Genomic DNA, 22,275 nt, shown 5'->3' with positions numbered 1-22,275 from the left:
TCTCGTAATTTTTTTTTGATTTGGTAGCAATTTTTTAGGAATTTGGAAGCAGATTTTTAGGAATTAAATTATTATTATAGAAAGAGAGAAAAAAAGGAATAAGTGAGATTAATTATACTAATTAATCCTAATTAGCGGGATTTAGGTGCCTAATTAATAGGAATTTTGTAAATAATGCGGATTTAGTTGCCTTATTAATAGGAATGTTGTAAATAATAGATATTTATTTAAAAAAAAACGTGCGGATTTAGTTGCCTTATTAATAGGAATTTTGTTAATACTAGATAATTATTAAAAAAAATGGATAGTATAAGGGTAAAATTGGAAATAAATATTCTAGGGGTTTTCACAAAGGAAGAATAATGGTATGGACATATCACTATTTTTTATCTATTGGAGGGGTGTATTGCTAATGACCCAAAAATAAAATCGAAGTTACGGTAATATACTATGTCGAACATATTATTTTATTTCAATAAATAAATAACTTCATCTAGCAATTTTTTTCGTCTTTTTTTTTTGTACTCTAAGTTCATCCATATCTTCGTATAAAGTCAAATTGAAGAAAAAGAGCTTCCCGCCGGTACATATATAAGAATGACAAGATAAAATATCGATCTGAAACATTTTAATGATCTATGTAATATTTTCACGGTTTATGAGACGCTACACCTGGTATATTTAATTGAGTAAATTTGAATCACATATCTATATGAATAACTATATACTAAGCACTTGTACACATACGTGTGTGTTATTATATATAAATTAAATGTTTAAGATCACCCGGTGAATATTTATCGAGTATAAAATCTAGAAAACCCATTTTCACTAATAGTAGCCTTGGGTCAAATTTCAAATAGCTTAATTATTCTTATCAATATTGGTAATTACTAATTAATTTAAAGAGTATGATTTAAGTCACATGGCCACTCTACTTTGGTCAATTTATGTGGGCATTACTTTTCTTGTGGGGCTTCTCTTTATTCTTTATCTTACTTTATTATTTCTTAAAAAAAACTAATACATTTCTCTTACAAAATAATCAATGGATATGATTGAAATTTAAATATTTTGTACGCACCAGATTATATATCTTACGGTCCCTGACAACCACTCATGAACCAAACAACCTTTTTTGTTTTTGTTTACTTCATACTTTTTTCGTAGTCTAAAAATTTATTATTTTATTGCCAAAATTCTTAATTTCATATTATTAATGTTGATGGGCCTAGGTTTAACTATGCCTAATTACATACAAAAAATCATGAGCCCCATAATCGATATTGTCGTGCCACAATTTTTAGGCCCATGTAGTGTAGAGCAATATCCCCCAATAATACCGGAGTCCTTATAATGGAAGATAAATAGTTACAACTCGAAATTGAATGGATCCGATCGTAATCAAAACTTTCGAAAAGAACATGAAAACATTTTTTGTGAATGTTCAAATTGATTTCAATTTCATTAAATATTTTTTTGGAAAAATCTGAAATTGAATGTCGAAAATATGAATGAAAAAGCTCATTCTAAAATTGGACAATTTCGAATTGGAATCAATAATAAATCATAAGTTCAATAAATTGGAATCGGATAAAAAAATGTGAACCTCATTGCATTCGTATTCTAAACAAAAAGATTTTGGAAAACAAAGCATAAACCAAAAATTTGGCATTCGAATGAAAAATACTGTTCAAAAATTGAAATTTTTTTGGATCGTAATTGGCGAAAATAAAATCATGATTTTCGTTCCAATTCCCCCCTATACGCGCATCTACCAATTCTATTAAAATATCTGATCGATAAGATATGAAACTTGACTATGTTTGATTGAAAAATCATAACTACAATCAAGCTCCGTTAAAAGATGTTTGGTCGAGCTCCATTAAACCTTGTTCGAAATAGACTCAATTACTAGTCACGAATTGCCAACGTTGTTCATTATATAAACGACGCTCTCATATAATAATTTGTAAACTCCACCAAAAAAGTAAAGCAGCGGGATAAATCCATTTTCACTTGAGGTGAGTTGGGGGCACAATTGTAATTTAATTTCTACTTTTAGAAAAAAAGAGAGAAAAAAAAGAAAAATTCAATTCTTGATGATAGGACTTTCATCAAAACCACAACTATTACATCTCCGATCTCTCTTTTAACTTCTGTCAAAATCCTGTCACAGAAGAATATTCAGTGAAGCATACGGAGTAAATTTTGCTAACGTACGCCGCTGGCGCACTATTCCGTACTACTACTGACCGTCTCGCTAGCGTGCGCCCTCGTCGCCGTACGTGCGCCGGTTGCGCAGCTCCACCACAGTAGGCGATCCCCTTCCGCCGCATCCTGCGCCAGTTTATATAAGATCGACGGCGCCGCCTCGTCGGAGATCTACGCATCGGGGATGTCGAAAGCGCGGGTCTACGCTGACGTCAATGTGGTGCGCCCTAGGGAATACTGGGATTACGAAAATCTCATTGTCCAGTGGGGGTAAGTAATCAAACGAACAGTTATTGCACCTGATTTCGTCTGTTTGCCGCCCTAATTTCTCGTTAATTGGGGATAATTCGTAATAAATGCTCCATATTTCATACTTCTTCAATTGTTTTCCTTTTCCCTGTTAAATTGTTTTTTCGTCATGTTTGATCCAGATTCCAGATTAGATTTTCCCTAATTTAATGTGGGATGTGGGGGGGGGGGGGGGGGGGGGGGGGGGGGGATTTTGCTATCTATATTCAAAGATTGAAGTATGGTGTCATATTTTGTGATTGAAGCTTTGTTCTTTTATTTTGAAAACTTTGAGCAGATATATATAACTTTATCTCTAAGCATAAGTTTCTTTTTGTATATATATTCAGTGACCAGGATGACTATGAGGTTGTTCGCAAAGTCGGGAGGGGGAAATACAGTGAAGTTTTTGAAGGAATAAATGTGAACACCAACGAACGATGCATAATCAAGATTCTAAAACCTGTTAAGAAGAAAAAGGTATTTTTCTTCTCCTATTCAAATAACCGAGAGTATCGTAGTTTACGAACTGCCGGTTCTTTAAAGGGACCTTGTTTCGTAGTCTTACATTTTAGTTAATAAATCTCAAAGAGCTGAAAATATTTTCTAATTTTTTTTTACCCGTCTTTCAGATAAAGAGAGAGATTAAGATACTGCAGAACTTGTGTGGGGGACCCAATGTTGTCAAACTCCTGGACATCGTTAGGGATCAGCACTCGAAAACTCCAAGCTTGATATTTGAATTTGTCAACAGTACAGATTTCAAAGTTCTGTACCCTACGTTGACCGATTACGACATACGCTACTACATATACGAGCTTCTCAAGGTGCGACGAAATCCCATCAAAATATCACATCCATACAAAGTCAAATTTTCTTCCATATCCTTAATTGTTATATTAAAATGTTTTATTGTTCGAGAAGTGCTCATGAAAGAATAATATTGTTGCAACTGTGTTGCGGTGACTGATTTCTATATAATTTTACGTAAATAAAAAAAAATAGTTATATGCATGATTTAAATGTTGCGACTATCTTATTACGGTGCAGGCATTGGATTACTGTCACTCACAGGGAATAATGCACAGAGATGTTAAGCCTCATAATGTAATGATAGACCACGAGTTACGAAAGCTTCGTTTGATCGATTGGGGTCTTGCTGAATTTTACCACCCTGGCAAGGAATATAACGTTCGGGTTGCTTCAAGGTAAAACATGAACTGTTTCTTAAGGCCTCGTTTGGTTTCTGAATATGAGATTTGCCTAAATAAGGTTATGTAATCATGAGTTATGTAGAAACTTTCGATGCTGATTTAGTTACGGCATTATATACTGGCTCAATCAGCTCATTCAATTTTGCATGCACATATTTGCGACGCTTATCTGCCGAATGTATTTAATATGGTTGTGCGAAACATCTCAATTATTTATTCAGATATTTCAAGGGCCCGGAACTTCTTGTCGACTTGCAAGATTATGACTATTCTTTGGATATGTGGAGCCTTGGTTGCATGTTTGCCGGAATGGTGAGGGTTTATTTATTTATTATTTTTAATTATTTTTATTTTAACTATTGTCCGTTTTCATGTTTTCATTAAACTACTTCGTGTTCTTAATGCAGATATTCCGCAAGGAACCTTTCTTTTACGGGCATGATAACCAGGATCAACTTGTCAAAATTGCCAAGGTAAACATTTTGCTCTCGATGTGTTGTTCTGTTTCTCTAAATATTATGATGTTCGACTTTCTTTCCTTTTTTGGTTAGTTCTCTAACATAATTATCACACGGCTTTATAGAGATTCAAGCTAGCTCGTCAAAAAAAGTAACATTAAATTAAAATTTGTCGGTAATGCCTTTTGTCAAATATCTGATGTCAGAATATTCTTGCAGGTACTTGGGACTGACGAGTTGAATGCGTATTTACACAAATACCATTTGGAGCTCGACCCCCAACTCGAAGCTCTTGTTGGGAGGTATTGCTATGAATCCAATAACTCTAATGTCGAAAGGAAATTTCAATGGGATTCTTTAATGTAATGCAATATTTGATGCATCAAATAGATAATTTTGCTTAATTTAATATATACTTTTTTATTTCGACAGACACAGTAGGAAACCATGGTCGAAGTTTGTCAATGCAGACAATCAGCATCTTGTGTCTCCAGAGGTCATGCAGTCATTGGAGCTCCTACTTATTTCAGTCTGAGTTTACTGCATTTAGTACCCCTGTATTATATCTAATTGCTAAATAAACCCCATGTGTTATAAATATTAGCAAAACCCTCCCTATGATGCAACTTTTTTAGCATACAACCCCCTAAATGGTAAGTTTGCTAAAAAGATTGCATGAGACGGGGCTTTTTTTGCTAATATTTATAACACTGGGAGTTTTCAAGCAATTAGACTAAACACAGAGGTGCTGAATGCAATAAAAAGCCCTTTTTTTAAACCTTCAAAATTTATACTGTAAATTGTAATCTTCTTGTTTCGTTTGTAGCAGGCTATTGATTTCCTCGACAAACTGCTGCGTTACGATCACCAAGATAGGCTCACAGCAAGAGAAGCCATGGTAGGAATCTTCGTCACCTTAATTTTTTCTTTATTTCAACTATTTTTTTATTCTGGGAACTAAACTACGTAAATGGTTCTGTGTTGTTCGTAGGCTCACCCTTATTTCTTACAAGTGAGAGCTGCCGAAAGTAGCAGGACACGGGCCCAATAGCCCGGCAAATTGGCCCGTGAAACCATAGGGATTTTCTGTTGTGATGTTTAAGATTTTGGGCATTTCTGATTTGTGTAGAAGTTTGTTTTTGACATCAACATTATCATAGTACATTACTACATTATTGCCTTTTTTGTTTTAAGGTTTCTAAGCTGCTTGATGTTTTTGTGGATTCAAAATCCAATCGTGTGCAGTTTATTTTATTACTGTTACATATTTTTATTTGTTTGTGTATTGGTAAAAATTGGCTATATTATCGATAATCAACTTATCCAACCCATCAATTAAAATTTAGGTTAAATTACGGTCGATCCCCTGAGATAAGGTCAAGTTACGAAAATATTCATTGTGTTTGGGTAATTATAATCACCGCTAAACTATGAATCTTTTTATACCTCAACTCTTGCGGTGTCAAATTTAGTTTAATTTTGTAGAGTATGTGAAATATTCTTCAATTTATACTCGTTTTCTCCCAATTCAAGTTTCATATATTTGAAACAAGATGATAATGAGATGTGTCTCTTGACTTGTAAGTTGTAAGTATCAGATTGTGGTGCATCATTTACTGTATTTTTGCTAATACGAGGACAAACTAAAGAACATTCCACGGAATCTAATAAATTATGTTGAATTTAACACTAAAAGGCTGGACGTGTAAGAAGATTTATAAGTTGATGGGTAGTTGTAATTACCCAAACGAAGAGATTTTTTTTCCGTAATTTAACTTACCTTAGGGGTGGCCATAATTTACCATAAATTTTATTATACTTCCAAAAACAAATACCTGAATGAAGTATTTATTGATATATTATCGTTCATTCATGTGTAGCGTGCAATTAGTTGGAACGGGATTCCCGAATTCAGGGTAAATTTTCTATTTTGGAACACATACCTTCATGCCGATATCTGATATTCCGATTTCCAATTTTTCCGAAATTATTTGAATTGAAATTGAGAATATATAATATTTTTTTTGGAAATTCCGATTTTTTTCAACCAAAACTTGATACCAGAAAATAATTCCGATTTTCTGCAAAATATCTTATTAAATAAAATAATTATTTCTATATATCTCCACTAGATTCTTCCAAATATTTTCTGTTACAATAAAAAAAAAGAAAAGATTTCGAAAATAAGCAAACAAAACAAACACAAAAAGAAACGTGGCCAAATTCATCAACAAGTCAAAGTAGTAAACACTACGGATTCTGCCACGTCATCAGGCAGCCACCTTATTCGCTCTCACATCAAAGTGGGTCCCACATCCTTCAAATTCAAAGTATTATTTTCATCAGAATTCTAATCTCTTTTGAATTCGTTTCTTTCGCCCTTTATGTAATCGGCTTCCAATAATCCTCTGCGCCGTCGTCTCTGTCTTTCTCTCTCTCTCTCTCTTCTTTCTCTCTCTTACCTTACTACGCACGCAAACATGAACGCAATGGACGGTGTAGTGATCTTCATAATGTTCTACTCAATTCTGATGATTTCTCTTATTGACTGTATCGAATCTCTTCAAAAAAGGACAAAAACCGAATATCGCCTCCGCCGCAGAGTTGTCGTCCGCCGCCTCGTTGTCCGCCGCCGCCGTAGCAGTAAAGAGAGTACAATTGTGTCGCCGGCGGTTAGGGTGGTGGAATCAGCTGAAGAAAATCTCCTTAAAGAAGATGAAAAGATTGTCTGCGTTGAAAGGGAGCCCCAAGGTCAAGAAATTACAGAGAATCTCAATAGGGAAGATTCTCGAGGATTAGATACACGCAGTTTGACTTATGGGGAATATTCTTGTGAAAAGTTGGGGGCTTTTGATCGAAAATCATATTTTTCGGGTATTGTTGCAAATAACGGGGATTTATATGTTCGTACGAAGAATTTGGTTATTGATCAAGAATCACATTCTCGCGGTGGGTTTTCGGGTGTTAGTGAAAACAATGTGGATGGTATTTGTGAAAATAGTGGGATTATTGATCAAGAATCGGATTCTTGCAGTGAGTGTTCGGGTACTAGTGAAAATAGCGGGGACGAATCGGATTCTTGTAGTGAGTGTTCGGGTACTAGTGAAAACGATGTGGATGATATTTGTGAAACGAGTGGGATTATTGAGGATAGTGGTGATAATAATGGTGAAGGGGAAGAGGAGTTTGTTGATGATTGGGAGGGAATAGAAACAACCGAATTAGAAAAGATTTTTGGCGAAGCCTTGGTTTTCGCGAGTAGCAAAAGCAATTCCGATCGAATTGGAGATTTGAAGTTGCAGCTGTACGGGCTTCAAAAAGTTGCTCTTGATGGCCCTTGTCACGAATCTCCGCCTATGGCTTTCAAGATTTCGGCTAGATCAAAGTGGTATTGAACAATTTTTTTATTTTATCTTTTATTTTGAATTAACGGTATATATAACTTGTTTGTCTCGTGTATCTATCTATCAATAGGTAAAACGGTCACAATTACATTATAGATGCAACATACAATATAATTGCACACACGCGTATGTATGTGAACGTCTGGAGTAGTTTAACAATTCACTATGTATAGCATAGAATAAAACCACTATTAATTTAATTCCACGTTCGTATATTCTCGTTGCGGCCTTTGCATATGTAGTAAGTAGTATGCAATCAATGCGATTTTTATGTAGAACGAGGTCGAGGTTATAATTTTGTAAAGATCATCAAGTTTTGAAATTCAATTTTTTTTGTTGTCATTCTATTATAATCACTATATATACATGCGTGCTTGCATGTACATATATACTGATGGAACTAAATCAAGAAAATTTCTTATAATACGACAGGAATGCTTGGCAGAAACTCGGGAGCATGAGCCGAGAAACGGCAATGGAGATGTACGTCGACATTTTATCCAAGGCAATTCCCACTTGGAAGGTAAATAACTATTTAAGTATATATAATATATATATATTTGTTATTATTATGTTTTCTTGGACATGTATAATAAAAGAAATGGTGAATTTTACAGGGTGAAGATAATAATAATAAGACACTTACTATTGAAGAAGAGAGTGGTTCATCATCTTCAAGTAGTACTAGTGAAGGTGCATTATCAGCCGAAAGTGTATCTGGAGCAGAAAATGGACCAGTTACAGAAGATGAAATAAGGGCTTTTTATTTAGAAAAGGCACAACAACAAGAACAAGTGACAGCATTAGATCTTGTATTGAAATTCAAATCCAGGCTTATGTTGAGAAGTGAAAGATATGCTTTCTTAGCTATAATTGCTAGGATTTGTCGGCTACACATGACACCTGAGAGGAACTACGTCGTTTTGAAGGGGGTTTAGTTATTTTCCTTCTCTAACTTGAGAATAAACACTTTTTTTTTTTTATTTTTTTTTTATTTTTTTTGAAGATTAAGCTTAGAATAGTTAATAGCATAGTTTATGCTACTAAATTTCCTTTTATTTTATGTATTTATTTTTAGAATTTGTTACATCTCTCTCTCTAGTTTATTCAATTTAAAGCATGTGCCCGTTTTATTTTATTTATTAGAAAAATTACAGTTTTCATCTCTCAAATTTGCACCAATTCCACATTTGGAAGTATATTTGGTTTCTCATGTTCCAATAATTTAACACTTTTATCCTTTTCGACAATTTTCCATTAGTGTGATAGTTAAGCCAGTGAAAACTTAAGGGGATGAAAACCGTATTTTCCCTTCTTTATTTGAATGTTTAATATACCGGATTCGGAATTCCGTGGACCGTATTCTGGTAACCCGGAAATAATTTCCACATAATAACCCGACCCGAATGCCCCATCCCTAAACCCAAACCCAAACCCAATTCCCAACTGTAACTTCACTCCGATCAAATTATTGGGTTCAAGCTGATGATCTAATCACCATTACTAAAAACCTCTGAAACCCTTAGCAATGGGAGTAGTAATCGAATCCGAATTCTGGGAACCAAACCAATCAATATGCATTTTCTTATTCATCTTCTGCGTCTTGTCAATCTTCCTTTTGCCCACCAAGGCCGCCGCCAATGTCTTGGATCACGCGCCTCCCGGCGCGTTTCTCCGTTTCCAGCGGAAGTTTCTCCTCCTCTACGCTCTCTCCTCAGGTCACTTCATTTTTTCTGCATTTTAAATCAGTGTTTTTTTTCCCCTAATATATTTTGCTGACTTTGTGTGTGTGTGTGTGTGTGTGTTGGTTGCTGTGTAAATAGTGATGGAGGGTTTGTGGGCTGTGTTTGGAGAGTACGAGTTTGCATATTATCGACTCAGTAAAGAGCAAATGGTTACGTTTTTATCGGTTGGATACGCGGCTTCTCTATCAATTGGGAGCTTTCTTGGAATGATTTCTGATTTAGTGTGAGTGATGCAGTACTTATGCACATTTTCTCATTTAGTGTGTGTGATTTTGGTTTGATCAATTGAATAAATGCTCACACTCGCCAACGTTTACTAGATACTTTCCTCCGTTTCAAAATAGCCGTCGTTTAAAGTTTCGGCAAATGTATTAAGAAAGCTAATGTAGGACTAAATTACCCTTCCAACCAATTCTGTTTTTATTAATTACTGTCGCCACTTGTGTAGATTAATGTTTGATCGAATTTAGGATTGATGGGGGTAAATATGGAAGATTAAACAAATTCTCGAAAGGGATGGTTAATTTGAAACGGAGGAAGTAGATCTTTGACAATGTTTACGAATTGAATTTATTTTGATATACTGCGATAGTAAAATGCCTTTGTTTACTCATCAAATTTATTTGTTATAGTTCTTCTTTAAAGGCTCGTTTTGCATTTGATTGAGAGTGTTTTAGTTATCACGTTTTTTTTTTTGGTGCAGAGGTCATAAGAAACTTTGTTTGTTGTTTTACTTGCTGCACTTGTTCGTGAGCATATCGAAGATAGTTATTGGAACTCCGACTATTTGGTTTACAAGCATCTTTCTTGCACTGGCTTCTTCAATATTTTCCTTCAGTTTCGAGTCGTGGATGGTAATCGAGCATGACAAGGTTGGTTTTGAACGCGTATTAATCTCTTGATATTGCATTAATTATCTTCGGCATTTATATGTTTGTTGACCTTATTTTTTGCAGCTAGGTCAACGGCAAGATTCACTGAACGATATGTTTTGGCTGATGACTTTCTTCGAGTCCGCTTCTTTCATTAGCAGCCAGGTTCTTGCAAATTATTTCGTTGATGGTAATGTGTTCAAAAACGTTAAATCTGTGTGGAGTGGAGCTTCGGTTCTGGCTTTTGTCGGTGTTTTGTTTGTTACTCGAGGTTGGAAAGAAGCCCGACAAACGGCAGCTTTGAAGGATTATCACGTTTCATTGCGTAGGCATGCTACTAGTGGTATGTGTTTCATATGTTAACATATGCAAAGAACCGAGTATTCGTTTGAAGCTCTTCGACTTGTCTATAAAGTTTTGAAATATGGAGGTGAATAACATTATTATTCCGATCTTATAGATAAAAGGATATGGATGTTATCATGGGCACAAGCCTGCGTACACTTTTCTGTTGCAGCGTTTTGGATTCTGTGGGCCCCAACTATAGTGGTAAGATTTTGAGGAGAACAATTTTTTCGTCTATTCCCCCCCCCCCCCCCCCCCCCCCCCCCCCTTTCGTATGCATTTATGATTCTTTTACTTATTTGCTTTTGGACTTGGAGTCAATGGAGAGATGGATGATGCTAAGGAATCTTTCGAAGATTTGGAAAATCAAGATAAACTGAAGTGTTCAATTTTACGAAGTATACACCGTTATGCATATTAACATGTATAGTGATTTTTTTGAAGTTAATTGTAAAAGATTACTAATGGACCCAATATTGTTACGTCTTTCATATAATTGCGAAGTAGACGATAATTTGGCTTTGTCTAATCAATGCATTGAGTTCTCATGATATAGATGCTTCTTAAAGACAGAAACTGTGTGTACGGTTTCTTTATTTATTCTATATATATTTCGATAATATTTTACTCCTCTACTGATTTACAGTCCATTTTCTCAACACTTGGCCATATTCCGTCAATGTGAATATCCTTTAAAATTATATTCTTTGTAATGTGATCATTATTTCGACATCTTTTAATATTTATTTTCGGACCTCGTAATATGATGTAGGCCGATGGAAGAGAGGCGTCATTAGGGTTGATATATCCTTGTTTGCTGGGCTCTAAGATGCTTGGCAGTACTGTATTCCCATGGTTCTTTCATGGCCCGTTAGTTATTCGTATAGAGGAATATCTAATGTACGCCTTTATTTTAATGGGCTTGGCTTTGTCGATCGTTGCCTATGATTATCAGGTCTGAAACTGCTCAAATCAATCATCGCTCGATTACTATTTGCTTAATATTTTCATCTAAAATTTTAATATTATTATTCTCAGGAAATAGGAGTTCTCGTGGCACTATTCTGCTTATTCCAGGCTTGTGTGGGCCTGGTTTTGCCGTCTCTAGCCAGAATGAGAACCATGCAAGTATTTCTTTATATATTTTCAGTTGCGAATCACCGCTTTATTAGGATGGGAAGATTCTGGTAATTTTTGGTAATTTTTTATTATTTTATTATCTCCGAATTCTGTAGGTATGTGCCGAATGAAATTCGTGGTGGAATAATGAGCTTATCTCTTGCCCCAGCAAATGCAGCTGTCGTGTTATTTCTGTTTCTGGTAAATTCATTCGTTTGTTTTTAACTCAGTTGTGCAGTAACGGATTGACCTTTTTCTTAATAGTGCCGTAATTAACTATGTACCTCGTTTACGTGCTTTTTTATTCGGTCAAATAATATTTTTTTAATTCTTGAAAACGGGGGATAAATTATGGTTTCTTGTTGATGTTGCAGAGGAGTTATCAGTACATTGGGAATTCAACTATCATTTCATTTGCTGCACTCGGGCTATTCTCTTGTGCTGGATGCATGTATATTTTCAAGAAATGGGGAAAGCAACTCCACCAAAGTAGCCACCGCCTGTGATCTATATACCCCGTTTTTCTCAGAAGTTCATTCGATCAGAGCCGTTCATTTTGGGGAATCTATTCCTGGCTCGATCAACGGCCGATCACAAGCGGTGATGAATGGCTCTCCTCATGCACGAGAAAGAAAGAAAGTCGGAGGTAATCAAAGCTGAAAAAATAATTTTCGAGGGGTAATCGAACTTTTTTTGTGAGAATTTATCGGAGATGGTTATAAGCTTACGTGTTGATTAACAAGTCATCATTTTTGTCCTGTTGATTAAGAAAAGATATATTATATAATTAGGGACACTAGTTTCATGTCTTGGTTTATATGTTTGAAGGTAAATGTAGAAATTAAGTAGCATAATTAGGATAAACCTGATGATTAAATTGTTGATTTTGGAAATCCTTTTCTATTCACATTATTGAATGTTATATTCCATTTTTTATATTTTTGTTTTGTTGATTAAATTGCGTGAAGTTTCGATAAATTATGGGAATTTAGCTCATCGTAAACAAAAAATCGACGCAGGATTGTCAGAAATTTGTGATCGAAAAGGTAAAATTTTCAAACAAATATAGCAAGAAAAGGAAGAAAAAAAACACCAACATATTTAAAAAAAAAAAAAAAAGAAGATATTTTATATCCGAATTAAATTTCATTAGTGATATATGACAAAATTGGTTTAAAAAAAAAAAAAAAAAAGTTGTCCTAAGAAGCAAGAAAACCTGTGGAGAGATGCAAAGATGAAGAGAAAATAACGTGCTGCCTTATTCCTTGCACGCTACAACCACACACTTTCTCCCTCGCCCACAAAATTATTCATAAATAAAAATAAAAATAAATAAATACAAAATAAAGATATTTATCGAGGATAATTCCACAGATAAAACCATATAGATATCCTAAAATTAAGTGGCAACTACAATTTCCTAAAATATATATTAAATAAAATAAATACAAATTATTTTCCACCACTTAAATAAGTAAATAAATTGATATTAACTATCCTGAGCTCTACTTCATCTTCTTCCCTCCAAATTCCTATTTTTTTTTTTTTTGAGAAATTAAAAAAAATCAGATGCTTCGATTAAACGTGTATTGTTCAATAATCCCAATTAATCCTACTAAACAGCCCAAAATTGTAATCCCATTAATTAAGTACAAAAGAAATGGAAGATTTTGTGTTAGGGCACTCAAAAATGAGATGAATGGCGGCAAAAATGGCGGCGGCGGCGGCGCACCTGGTCAGAGCTGGGATCCTGGCCTCGAAATTGAAGTCCCCTTTGAGCAAAGACCTGTACGTTTTTTCTCACTCTCACTGTGTGTTTTTGTGTGTGTGTGTTTTTATTTTTAATTTTTTATTTGGCAGTAAAAATTAGATTTTTGTGTTTCTATATATATATAAGCTCCATTAGCTTTTGTTTAATTGAAGCAGTCAAAATTGATTGTTCTAGTTGTTATTGGATTAATTAAAATAAAATTAATATAAATTCCCAAAAAAAAAGAGATTAATATAAAAATTAAGTAAAAATTGATTGTTGTAGTTGTAGTAGAAATTGACTGTTGTAGTTGTTATGAACCCAAAAATTGTGTGTTTTGAACTGTAATAAAATGCTTGTCGATTTCAATGAAAATAAAAATATAAAAATTGGAACTGCACAGGTGAATGAATATTCATCTCTGAAGGAGGAGACGCTGTACTCGTGGGCCGACATGGGGCCCGCGTCATTTTTCGTTCGTCTCGGCGGGCTTTGGTTGGTCACTTTCACAGTCTTGGGTGCACCTATTGCAGCTGCTAGCTTCAATCCTTCCAAGGTATTTTGACATGTGTTTTTATTACAAGAGCTGAGAAAATTCGGTTGAAGGGTTTCCGATGTTTACGGGGTTGCGTTTCTTGATTTATAAATTCCAAAAAAGTTGAGTAATTTAGAAAACGTATATAATGACTTGTGATTGCTTTAAAAGCCAAGAAAATGGTCATAGAAAATTAGTGGACCAATTTAAATCGACTTAGTCGACAACTTTGTCAATCGATTTTTAAGAATGTGTAAAGATTTCTATAAATATTTAGATTATCGATGTAAATTTAATGCTAAAAGATTGCAATCGAAAACTCTTACATATATAGAAGCTAATGTTTTTCAACTATATATACTGCAGGACCCGTTACGATTTGCCCTATCAGCGGGAACAGGAACTCTTTTTCTCGTTGCGTTGATTGTGCTAAGGATTTATTTGGTACAATTCTACTATTTTTGTGGAAAAATATTATTAAATCTAACGATTAGTGATTTGAAGATACACTGCATTTAAAATGTCCGATAATATCTAGTTACAATCTACATTTCTCGTATTGTGAATCTTTTAATAGGGATGGAGTTATGTTGGAGACCGGCTTTTATCGGCAGTCATACCGTATGAAGAAACGGGGTGGTACGATGGTCAAATGTGGGTAAAACCACCCGAGGTTAGTGCTCTATTTCTCGTTTGTTGCCACGTCATCAAAATAAATTTTATAATGAAACATTTAAACTAATTTATTTTTTTGTGTGATAATTTCTTTGATGGCTTACGATACATTTTCGTAATGTATTTTTTCTTTTCCGTTTTTGCAGATCCTTGCTCGCGATAGATTATTGGGCTCATATAAGGTAATAATCGGATAAAAAGACTAAAACGGACAAAAGTATATGCTTATAATACGATCCAATAGTCGATCAATTTTACTAGCTCAATTTATTGAATATCAAGAATTAATTCTTGAAATGATATTTATGCATTATAGGTGAAACCAGTGATCAAATTGTTGAAACAAACACTAGTAGGAACCGGAGCGTTACTCGTTGCCGCTGTTTCGTTATTTATTTTCGCCACACCGGTAGAAAATTTCGTCCAAAACTCGTTATTCCACAAAGAGAACTCGTCCGATATTTCAGCCTCAAAGACCAACACAAAGTTCAGGTTTGTTCAATAATTGAGACGACAGAAGAACCTCGTTAAAATAGAAAAAAATTCCGGTCCCGACTCGAGGACAATGCTAAAATATTGTTCGATTTTTTAAAACTTGTTATATATATGTGATAAAATTATTATAGGAAGGAGGAGCTTTTGAGATTGCCGGTGGATGTGAAGTCGGATGATGAGTTAGCGGCGGCAGCGGCAGAGGCTGCCGACGGAAGGCCGGTGTACTGCAGGGACAGGTACTACCGTGTACTAGCAGGTGGACAATACTGCAAATGGGAGGATCTGCTTAAGTGATTACACGTCGAAATTATATATATATATTTTTTTCGAATTTTTCGGAATTGTTAGTGATGATTTGTAGTGGATGGAATAATGAAGAAACAATTTGATATACATTTGAGGAAATATATTATACGTCTCAAGAGTTAGAAAGAAATTTAAAAAATATGAAATGTTTGTAAGTTTCATATTTATAATTTTATTTAATTTTACCGTGGTTGTTTATTTGTGCTTCGAGAATCGAGACGACTGATTGCTGTAGTAAAAAAAATATTCTAAAATTAAAAACATATATTGAAATGATTCGGCTGCTACAATAAAAATTGTTCCTCCAAACATATCGTCCTGTTCTCCGAAACCAATCCGAAAAGTTAATTCAACTAAATAAAATTGATGTATTTATCAAGGGTAATTTACAACTATCCATGAGGTATGTTCAAATTATGAAAAAAATCTTCATGGTTGGATAATTATATCTACCCCTTAACTATAAATCTTTTTATATATCCACATTTATGATGTCAAATTCAACATAATCATCTATTCCGTGTAATATTCTTTAATTTGTACCCGTTTTGTGCAAAAATACAGTTCCTGATGCACCACGGTCAGATATATACAATCTAAAAAACTCATCTTATGATCATCTAACTTTAAAATATGGAGCTCGAAGGGATAAAACATGCCTAAAATCGAGAATATCCTATATAATTTAGAAGATTCCGATAAATTTAAAGCCGCAAGAATGAATATGTAAAAAAATCTATAGTCGACGGAGATGATAGTAATATCGAATCAGAACATAAGGGGCGGTTGTAATTTACCAATTTATCAAGGGTAAATTACAAACACCCCCCTGAGGTATGGTTAAATTACAAAAACCCCCCTCTTGTTTGGATAATTACATCTACCCCCTCAACTATGATTTTTTCTTACCTTTATGGTGCCAAATTCAACATAGTCATCTAGATTCCGTGAAATGTGCTATAGTTTGTACTCTTTGTGTAAAAAAAATAGTTTTCGATGCACCACAAACTGATATATACAAGCTAAAAATCACATATTATGGTCATCTTGCTTCATAATGTAGAGTTTGAATGGGATAAAACGGGTACAAAAGTGATAATATTCCACATAATCTCAAAGATTCCACTAAATTTGATGAGTTGAGGGGGTGGTTGTAATTATCCAAACAAAAGGGGTATTTTTGTAATTTGGTCATACCTCAGGGGAGTGTTTGTAATTTACCAATTTATCAATTGTAGATTTTTTCATCAACCAAAGATGCCAAAAATAAGAAGAAAATATTATTTTATTTTTATTTAAGCAAAAAAAGAAATAGTAAATTTCACTGGCACCACATGTGTTAAGCCTTCATTTGCTCTACATTTGACACCTCACACCAACCAATCACACGTGGCAATCACCGCTCGCACGTGGCACCACCACACAGAAAGCATGAAACCTATAAATACTAGATTAAAAATATTAAACTGATTCAGAAGTGAAAAATGGAGAAGAAACAAGAGAGCGAAAAGAAAGAAAATTTAGAAGGGTTGCCGGTGGATACAAGCCCGTACACACAGTACAAAGATTTGGAAGATTACAAGAAACAAGGGTACGGCACACAGGGCCACCTCCAACCCAAACCAGGCCATGGTGCCGCCGGATCCACCGACGCCCCCACCGGCGGCACTGGCGGCGGTGCCGCCATAGATCCGCAGGCGCAGCTGTCGTCCACTGACGCCATAAACCGCCAAGGCGTTCCTTGATCATGTGTTAGTTTTTTCTAATGCGGATGATCGTTTAATTTGTTGTGATGACGTCATCCGATCCGGAGTTTGTGTAATAGAATCGTGCTTGTCTTTGTTTTTTTTTATTGTCTTCTTTGTGAAACATAATTTACGATAAATGTATATATATATATATATATATATATATATATATATATATATATATATATGTGAATGCATTCAATTCATACACTAAGATAAATGTAGACATATATATGTGAATGTATTCGATTCATACACTAAGAAAAATGACTTTTTACTACAATTTTTTTACACTAAAAAGTCCCGTATCTACTACCGGGCAAATGTGTAGCAAACTGATAACGGTCGTAGTAAAATGTCATTTTTCTACCTGGTGATACATGCTATATGTTGGTCTTTTCTTGCACTAAACCGAGTCGACTATAATTGGCCTTACACAAGTTTTTACACAATTTGCGTCTTAACTATACAATTATACATCAATTAAATGATACCATGATTCAAAAAGGAAAAAAAAATGAAAAAAAGAAAAAACTAATAACCCCACAAATTGATTCTACGTGCTATCCAACATACACCAAGAACAAAACTCAACAAGCACAAACCATCATATAACGAACAAAAGATATACCACGATTCTATTACACAAGAAGTCAGAAAGCACAAGTACTCGACAAATCTCAAACGACGAACACGAAATTTATGTCCGAAGAAACGAGCTTACTACAAGACCAGTACCGTTGGAACAAACATATACTTTGGTTCAATTTACAGAATACGAACAAAAGATATACCACAAGTCATACACAATAGCTACAAATAGTCAGAAAGCACAAGTACTCAGACAAATCTCAAACAACAAACACGAAAAGTATGTCCGAAGAAACGAGCTTACTACAAGACCAGTACCATTGGAACAAACATACATTGGTTCAATTTACAGAATACTAAAACTAATTATTTGGTTAAAAGTCAAAGTCCACATAGCAGCAAACAGCAGATATATCCCCAAGCGACAGAGCCCTCTAGCAAAAAAAAAACAAAAAAACAAAATTTAATATGAGTAACACTAAAAAACCAAAGCAAAAATTTATAAAAGAGATGAAGCAGACAATACCTCTTCATTTATCCTGTTTATCCTGTAGTGCAGCAGCAATTTTAAGAAGCATCTCCTTTTGTTCGAGAGAATCCGACAACAGAGTCTTCATCTTTCTATCTTGATTGGCAGCGAGAGCAGTATTCGACAAGATTAATCCTTCAATCTGTGTTTTGATCTCTTTGAGCCCATCTGTAAGCAAAGTCTTCAGCACTCCTTGTTGGGTTTTATCTATCCTACACCCGGTGAAGGTTACACCGGGTGATTTTTCACCGTTGATCTACACACACCAATGTGGGTGTGGGTGTGTTTGTGTGTATATTAATGGTAAAGATCTACCCGGTGTATTTCACCCGGTGTAGGATCTCAAAAGCCCTCCTTGTTGTGCAAGAATAAGATCGGCTTGCCCCGCAGGAATTGCGATTGCTTGCTGAGGTATCGGCTGGTTCACCTCCTCACCATTTTCGACAGATAATTGTTCCAGGACTATCGTTGTTTCAGCAACAGTAACCTCGTTCGAACCACGAGAAGACATTGTTCCTGAAAATGTGCAAGTGTCACTTAATCTATACAAAAGCGCTGAAGCACATTTCATAATCCATCGTAATTCATCTCAGATAATGAAAAAAGTAATTTCTAACGATACGGCTCTCATATAAACTGTTAGAACACGGGATTAGGATAAATAGCGTACCATGACAAAAAAAAATATACAGAACACTGAGTTACTTGTCATCACATATGATTTAAACAGATAAGACAACAAATTCAGATACATACTTCAGCTGAAACAACAACAGATACATACTTCAGCTGAAACAACGAATTCGAATACGTACTTTGGATACAAATTCAGATACATACTTCGGAAACGAATTCGGATACATACTTCAGATACGAATTCGGATACATACTTCGGATACAAATTCGGATACATACTTCGGATACGAATTCGGATACACACTTCGGATATACACTTTGGATACGAATTCAAATATAGACTTCATATACAAATTCGGATACACACTTCAGATACGAATTCGGATACACACTTCAGATACGAATTGAAATACAGACTTCATATACGAATTCGGATACACACTTCAGATACGAATTCAACTACAGACTTCAGATACGAATTCAAATATAGACTTCATATACGAATTCGGATACACACTTCAAATACGAATTCAAATATACACTTCAGATACGAATTCGGATACATACTTCAGACGAATTCATACACACTTCAGATACGAATTGAAATATAGACTTCATATACGAATTCGGATACACACTTCAGTTACGAATTCATACACACTTCAGATACGAATTCGGATACACACTTCAGATACGAATTTAGGTACATACTTCAGCTAAACAACGAATTCGTATACATACTTCAGATACGAACTTGGATACACACTTCAGATACGAATTTAGATACATACTTCAGCTAAACAACGAATTCGGATACATACTTCAGAGACGAACTCGGATACACACTTCAGATACAAATTTAGATACATACTTCAGCAAAACAACGAATTCGGATACATACTTCAGATACGAATTCACTTTAGCTAAACAACAAATTCGGAAACATACTTCAGCAAATAATTTGGATCTGATCTATAGAGAAAGAACACTGAATTAAGATAACTCTCGTAACAACCAGTTGAAGTAGAACACCGAGATTATCAGTAACGATCTAAACAGATAAAACAACAAATTCGGATTCATACTTCAGCTAATGATATGGATCTGATCTAAACATACAGAACACAGAATTATGTTAATTTTCACACCAAACAGTTCAAATAGAACAGTGAGATAATCAGTATCGCATGCGATCTGAACAAATAGAACACATAATTAAGATAATTTTCACAACAAACAGTTCAAATAGAAGCCTGAGATTATCAGAATCGCATACTGTAAAAGCTACAGATAGATCCGAGGTGATTACCTCAGAGAGAATGAGAGAGAGGAGAGAGAGAGAGAGAGAATTGACGCCGCGGAGAGGGAGAATCGACGCCTCGGAGAGAGGAGAGAGAGAATTGACGCCGGAGAGGGAAGAGAGAGAAATACTCAGACACAGAAATAGCGGGACGAAGGATTGGAGTGTATTTCAAAACTAAGTGACGACACTGCATATATATATATAAGGCTGCAAGTGTGTTGAGCGAACCTGTTTTGAACTCGGGCGATATAAGAATATAAAAAAAATACAGCGGAATAAAAAGGATAAAACTAGTTGAGCGGAGCCTGGACCGCCATTGGACGGTCCAGTAGACTTTAAGTATGTCCGAAAATAAAACAAACGAAAATAAAAGGAATAATATATTAATACGCCATTCATAGGGGATAGTTACACTTTGGTCCCTCATGTTTGGTATAATTCCACTTTTGGCCCCAATTGTTTGGTCTAATTCCACTTTGGGTCCCCATTGTTTGGTCTAATTTTACTTTTGGTAATTGCTGATACATGCTTAGTTAGCAAGTAACGGAAAACATATTTTAGGGTCAAAATTGAAATTGAATTTTTTTGGGCTGAAAAATAATTATAATTTTAAAATATACTACTTATAATAATTTTAAAATAACTTGTTTAGTTAATTTCTTATTTTATGTTTACCGTTCGAGTTGCTCTTATTAGTTGAACCGATGGATGTAAGTGTAATTTTCAAACTATGGAGGTGTAAAGTGTATTTTACCCATGATAAATATGGCAATCCAATATTTAACCATGGTAAAATTTGAGAAAGCCCACTCTAGCTTACATAACTAAAGACTAGAGTTAAGTCACAAATTTTCGACAAAACAACAGAAGCTCAACTGTTATTCAACTAAGTTGGTATTTGCAAAAAAAATTAAAAATAGATTATGAGTTTTTTTCTCACATAATCTGTTTTTAGATGTTTACAAAATCGACTTTTGCTTTTGATTCTCTTAAAATAAACTGGTTTAAACTATAATTTTAAAAGCACCCATGTACCTGTTTTTTCTATGTAAATTGATTTTCCATATTTTTTGCAAACAACACCAACTTTTAGAATTAAGCACTAATATCAACTTAACTCACAATCATTAGCTTATGCTTTTAAATAAGCTTTTGCAAACATCAACTAAACAGAAAATTTTTGTCAACTTTAACTAAAATCTAATTAGAGTATTCTCATAAGGAGTATGTATGTAGCAGATAGATACACTTTGAAGCATAATACTTCACAATTATAAACATACTACTTTCATGGATCTAGCCAACAACGAACTACTTCAGAATTATAAACATACTACTTCAGAAAATATTTGATACAAAATCAAATACCTTGATAATAATAATAGTAGTAAAAAATACGATAATAACATTAATACGAACATTCATCACTAGCTAGGTCTACGTTTGCCCGGCGAGAGAAGCTACAAATTGTTCTGTGTGGGCCCTGATGAGGTAGCAGTTAGCTATAGTCAAGTAGCTGTGGGCCCTAACAAGGTAGCTGTTTCTAGCACAAGCTTGTAAGTCATGAGTGATTAGATCCTGCAGCTCCGAAATCTTCGTCTTTAGTTGTAAAAAAGGCAGAGTCTCTAACATGTATTGTGGTAGTTCAAGAACATGCTTCCAATTACGCGGGACCGGAATTGAGGATACGATGTTCTGCTGCGGCGGTGCAGGCATCGGCAGCGGGTTAAGTGCCGCCAACATGGCGTATCCAATGCGTACTCGATTTCCCGCCGCTGCTCGTCTGACAACATCTGAAAAATTGTATAAACACAAGAATAAAGAAATTGCTCACAAGAATTATATAGAGAGAGAGAGAAAGAGAGAGAGGGGGAAAGACTCACCTTATTGAATATCTTCCGGTAAAAGAAATCAGGAACAAAAAAAGGAAAAAAATATTTAAAACTTACCAAATAATAACGAAACATAATTATATCTCGATTGTATGTCTTAAAATCTTGGACCAAAATTCAAATTCCTTTTTCTTTTCTTCCATTTATTTATAAGGA

The 22,275-nt window shown here is 34.7% G+C and overlaps 5 protein-coding genes and 1 long non-coding RNA gene across 6 annotated transcripts; 5 read left to right on the top strand and 1 right to left on the bottom strand.

Annotated features, from left to right (window-relative positions):
- Positions 1-1,957: 1,957 nt before the first annotated feature.
- On the top strand, positions 1,958-5,404 carry LOC105961097 (casein kinase II subunit alpha-2). The gene is made up of 10 exons (XM_012985337.2): positions 1,958-2,484; positions 2,853-2,982; positions 3,135-3,329; positions 3,553-3,710; positions 3,938-4,028; positions 4,124-4,189; positions 4,394-4,476; positions 4,607-4,670; positions 5,004-5,072; positions 5,166-5,404. The coding sequence occupies exons 1-10, from the start codon at positions 2,399-2,401 to the stop codon at positions 5,223-5,225; spliced, it is 1,002 nt and encodes a 333-aa protein (XP_012840791.1). The 5' UTR covers positions 1,958-2,398; the 3' UTR covers positions 5,226-5,404.
- Positions 5,405-6,537: 1,133 nt separating this feature from the next.
- Positions 6,538-8,700, top strand: LOC105961079 (uncharacterized). The gene is made up of 3 exons (XM_088827126.1): positions 6,538-7,562; positions 8,011-8,101; positions 8,196-8,700. The coding sequence occupies exons 1-3, from the start codon at positions 6,655-6,657 to the stop codon at positions 8,514-8,516; spliced, it is 1,320 nt and encodes a 439-aa protein (XP_088683252.1). The 5' UTR covers positions 6,538-6,654; the 3' UTR covers positions 8,517-8,700.
- Positions 8,701-8,917: 217 nt separating this feature from the next.
- Positions 8,918-12,595, top strand: LOC105961098 (Major facilitator superfamily protein). The gene is made up of 9 exons (XM_012985338.2): positions 8,918-9,296; positions 9,402-9,546; positions 10,027-10,195; positions 10,280-10,538; positions 10,656-10,744; positions 11,313-11,495; positions 11,579-11,664; positions 11,776-11,860; positions 12,034-12,595. The coding sequence occupies exons 1-9, from the start codon at positions 9,107-9,109 to the stop codon at positions 12,163-12,165; spliced, it is 1,338 nt and encodes a 445-aa protein (XP_012840792.2). The 5' UTR covers positions 8,918-9,106; the 3' UTR covers positions 12,166-12,595.
- A 422-nt stretch (positions 12,596-13,017) lies between these two features.
- Positions 13,018-15,716, top strand: CGLD27 (DUF1230 family protein (DUF1230)). Its single transcript, XM_088826192.1, has 7 exons — positions 13,018-13,447; positions 13,813-13,965; positions 14,311-14,388; positions 14,522-14,617; positions 14,766-14,801; positions 14,936-15,111; positions 15,246-15,716. The coding sequence occupies exons 1-7, from the start codon at positions 13,229-13,231 to the stop codon at positions 15,406-15,408; spliced, it is 921 nt and encodes a 306-aa protein (XP_088682318.1). The 5' UTR covers positions 13,018-13,228; the 3' UTR covers positions 15,409-15,716.
- Positions 15,717-16,878: 1,162 nt separating this feature from the next.
- On the top strand, positions 16,879-17,331 carry LOC148766176 (uncharacterized). Its single transcript, XM_088827078.1, has one exon. The coding sequence runs from the start codon at positions 16,905-16,907 to the stop codon at positions 17,163-17,165; it is 261 nt and encodes an 86-aa protein (XP_088683204.1). The 5' UTR covers positions 16,879-16,904; the 3' UTR covers positions 17,166-17,331.
- Positions 17,332-17,754: 423 nt separating this feature from the next.
- Positions 17,755-18,804, bottom strand: LOC148766175 (uncharacterized). The gene is made up of 2 exons (XR_016035027.1): positions 18,286-18,804; positions 17,755-18,193 (listed from the first exon to the last, which is right to left on the bottom strand). It is a non-coding gene; the product is annotated as an uncharacterized LOC148766175 (long non-coding RNA).
- Between the last annotated feature and the right edge of the window lie 3,471 nt (positions 18,805-22,275).

Source organism: Erythranthe guttata, chromosome 12 (assembly GCF_056151865.1).
Source record: "Erythranthe guttata isolate IM_541 chromosome 12, IM_541, whole genome shotgun sequence".
Classification (NCBI taxonomy): Eukaryota; Viridiplantae; Streptophyta; class Magnoliopsida; order Lamiales; family Phrymaceae; genus Erythranthe; species Erythranthe guttata.
The sequence above is the reverse complement of the archived record's forward strand: the minus strand, read 5'-3'. Positions and strand labels throughout refer to the sequence as shown.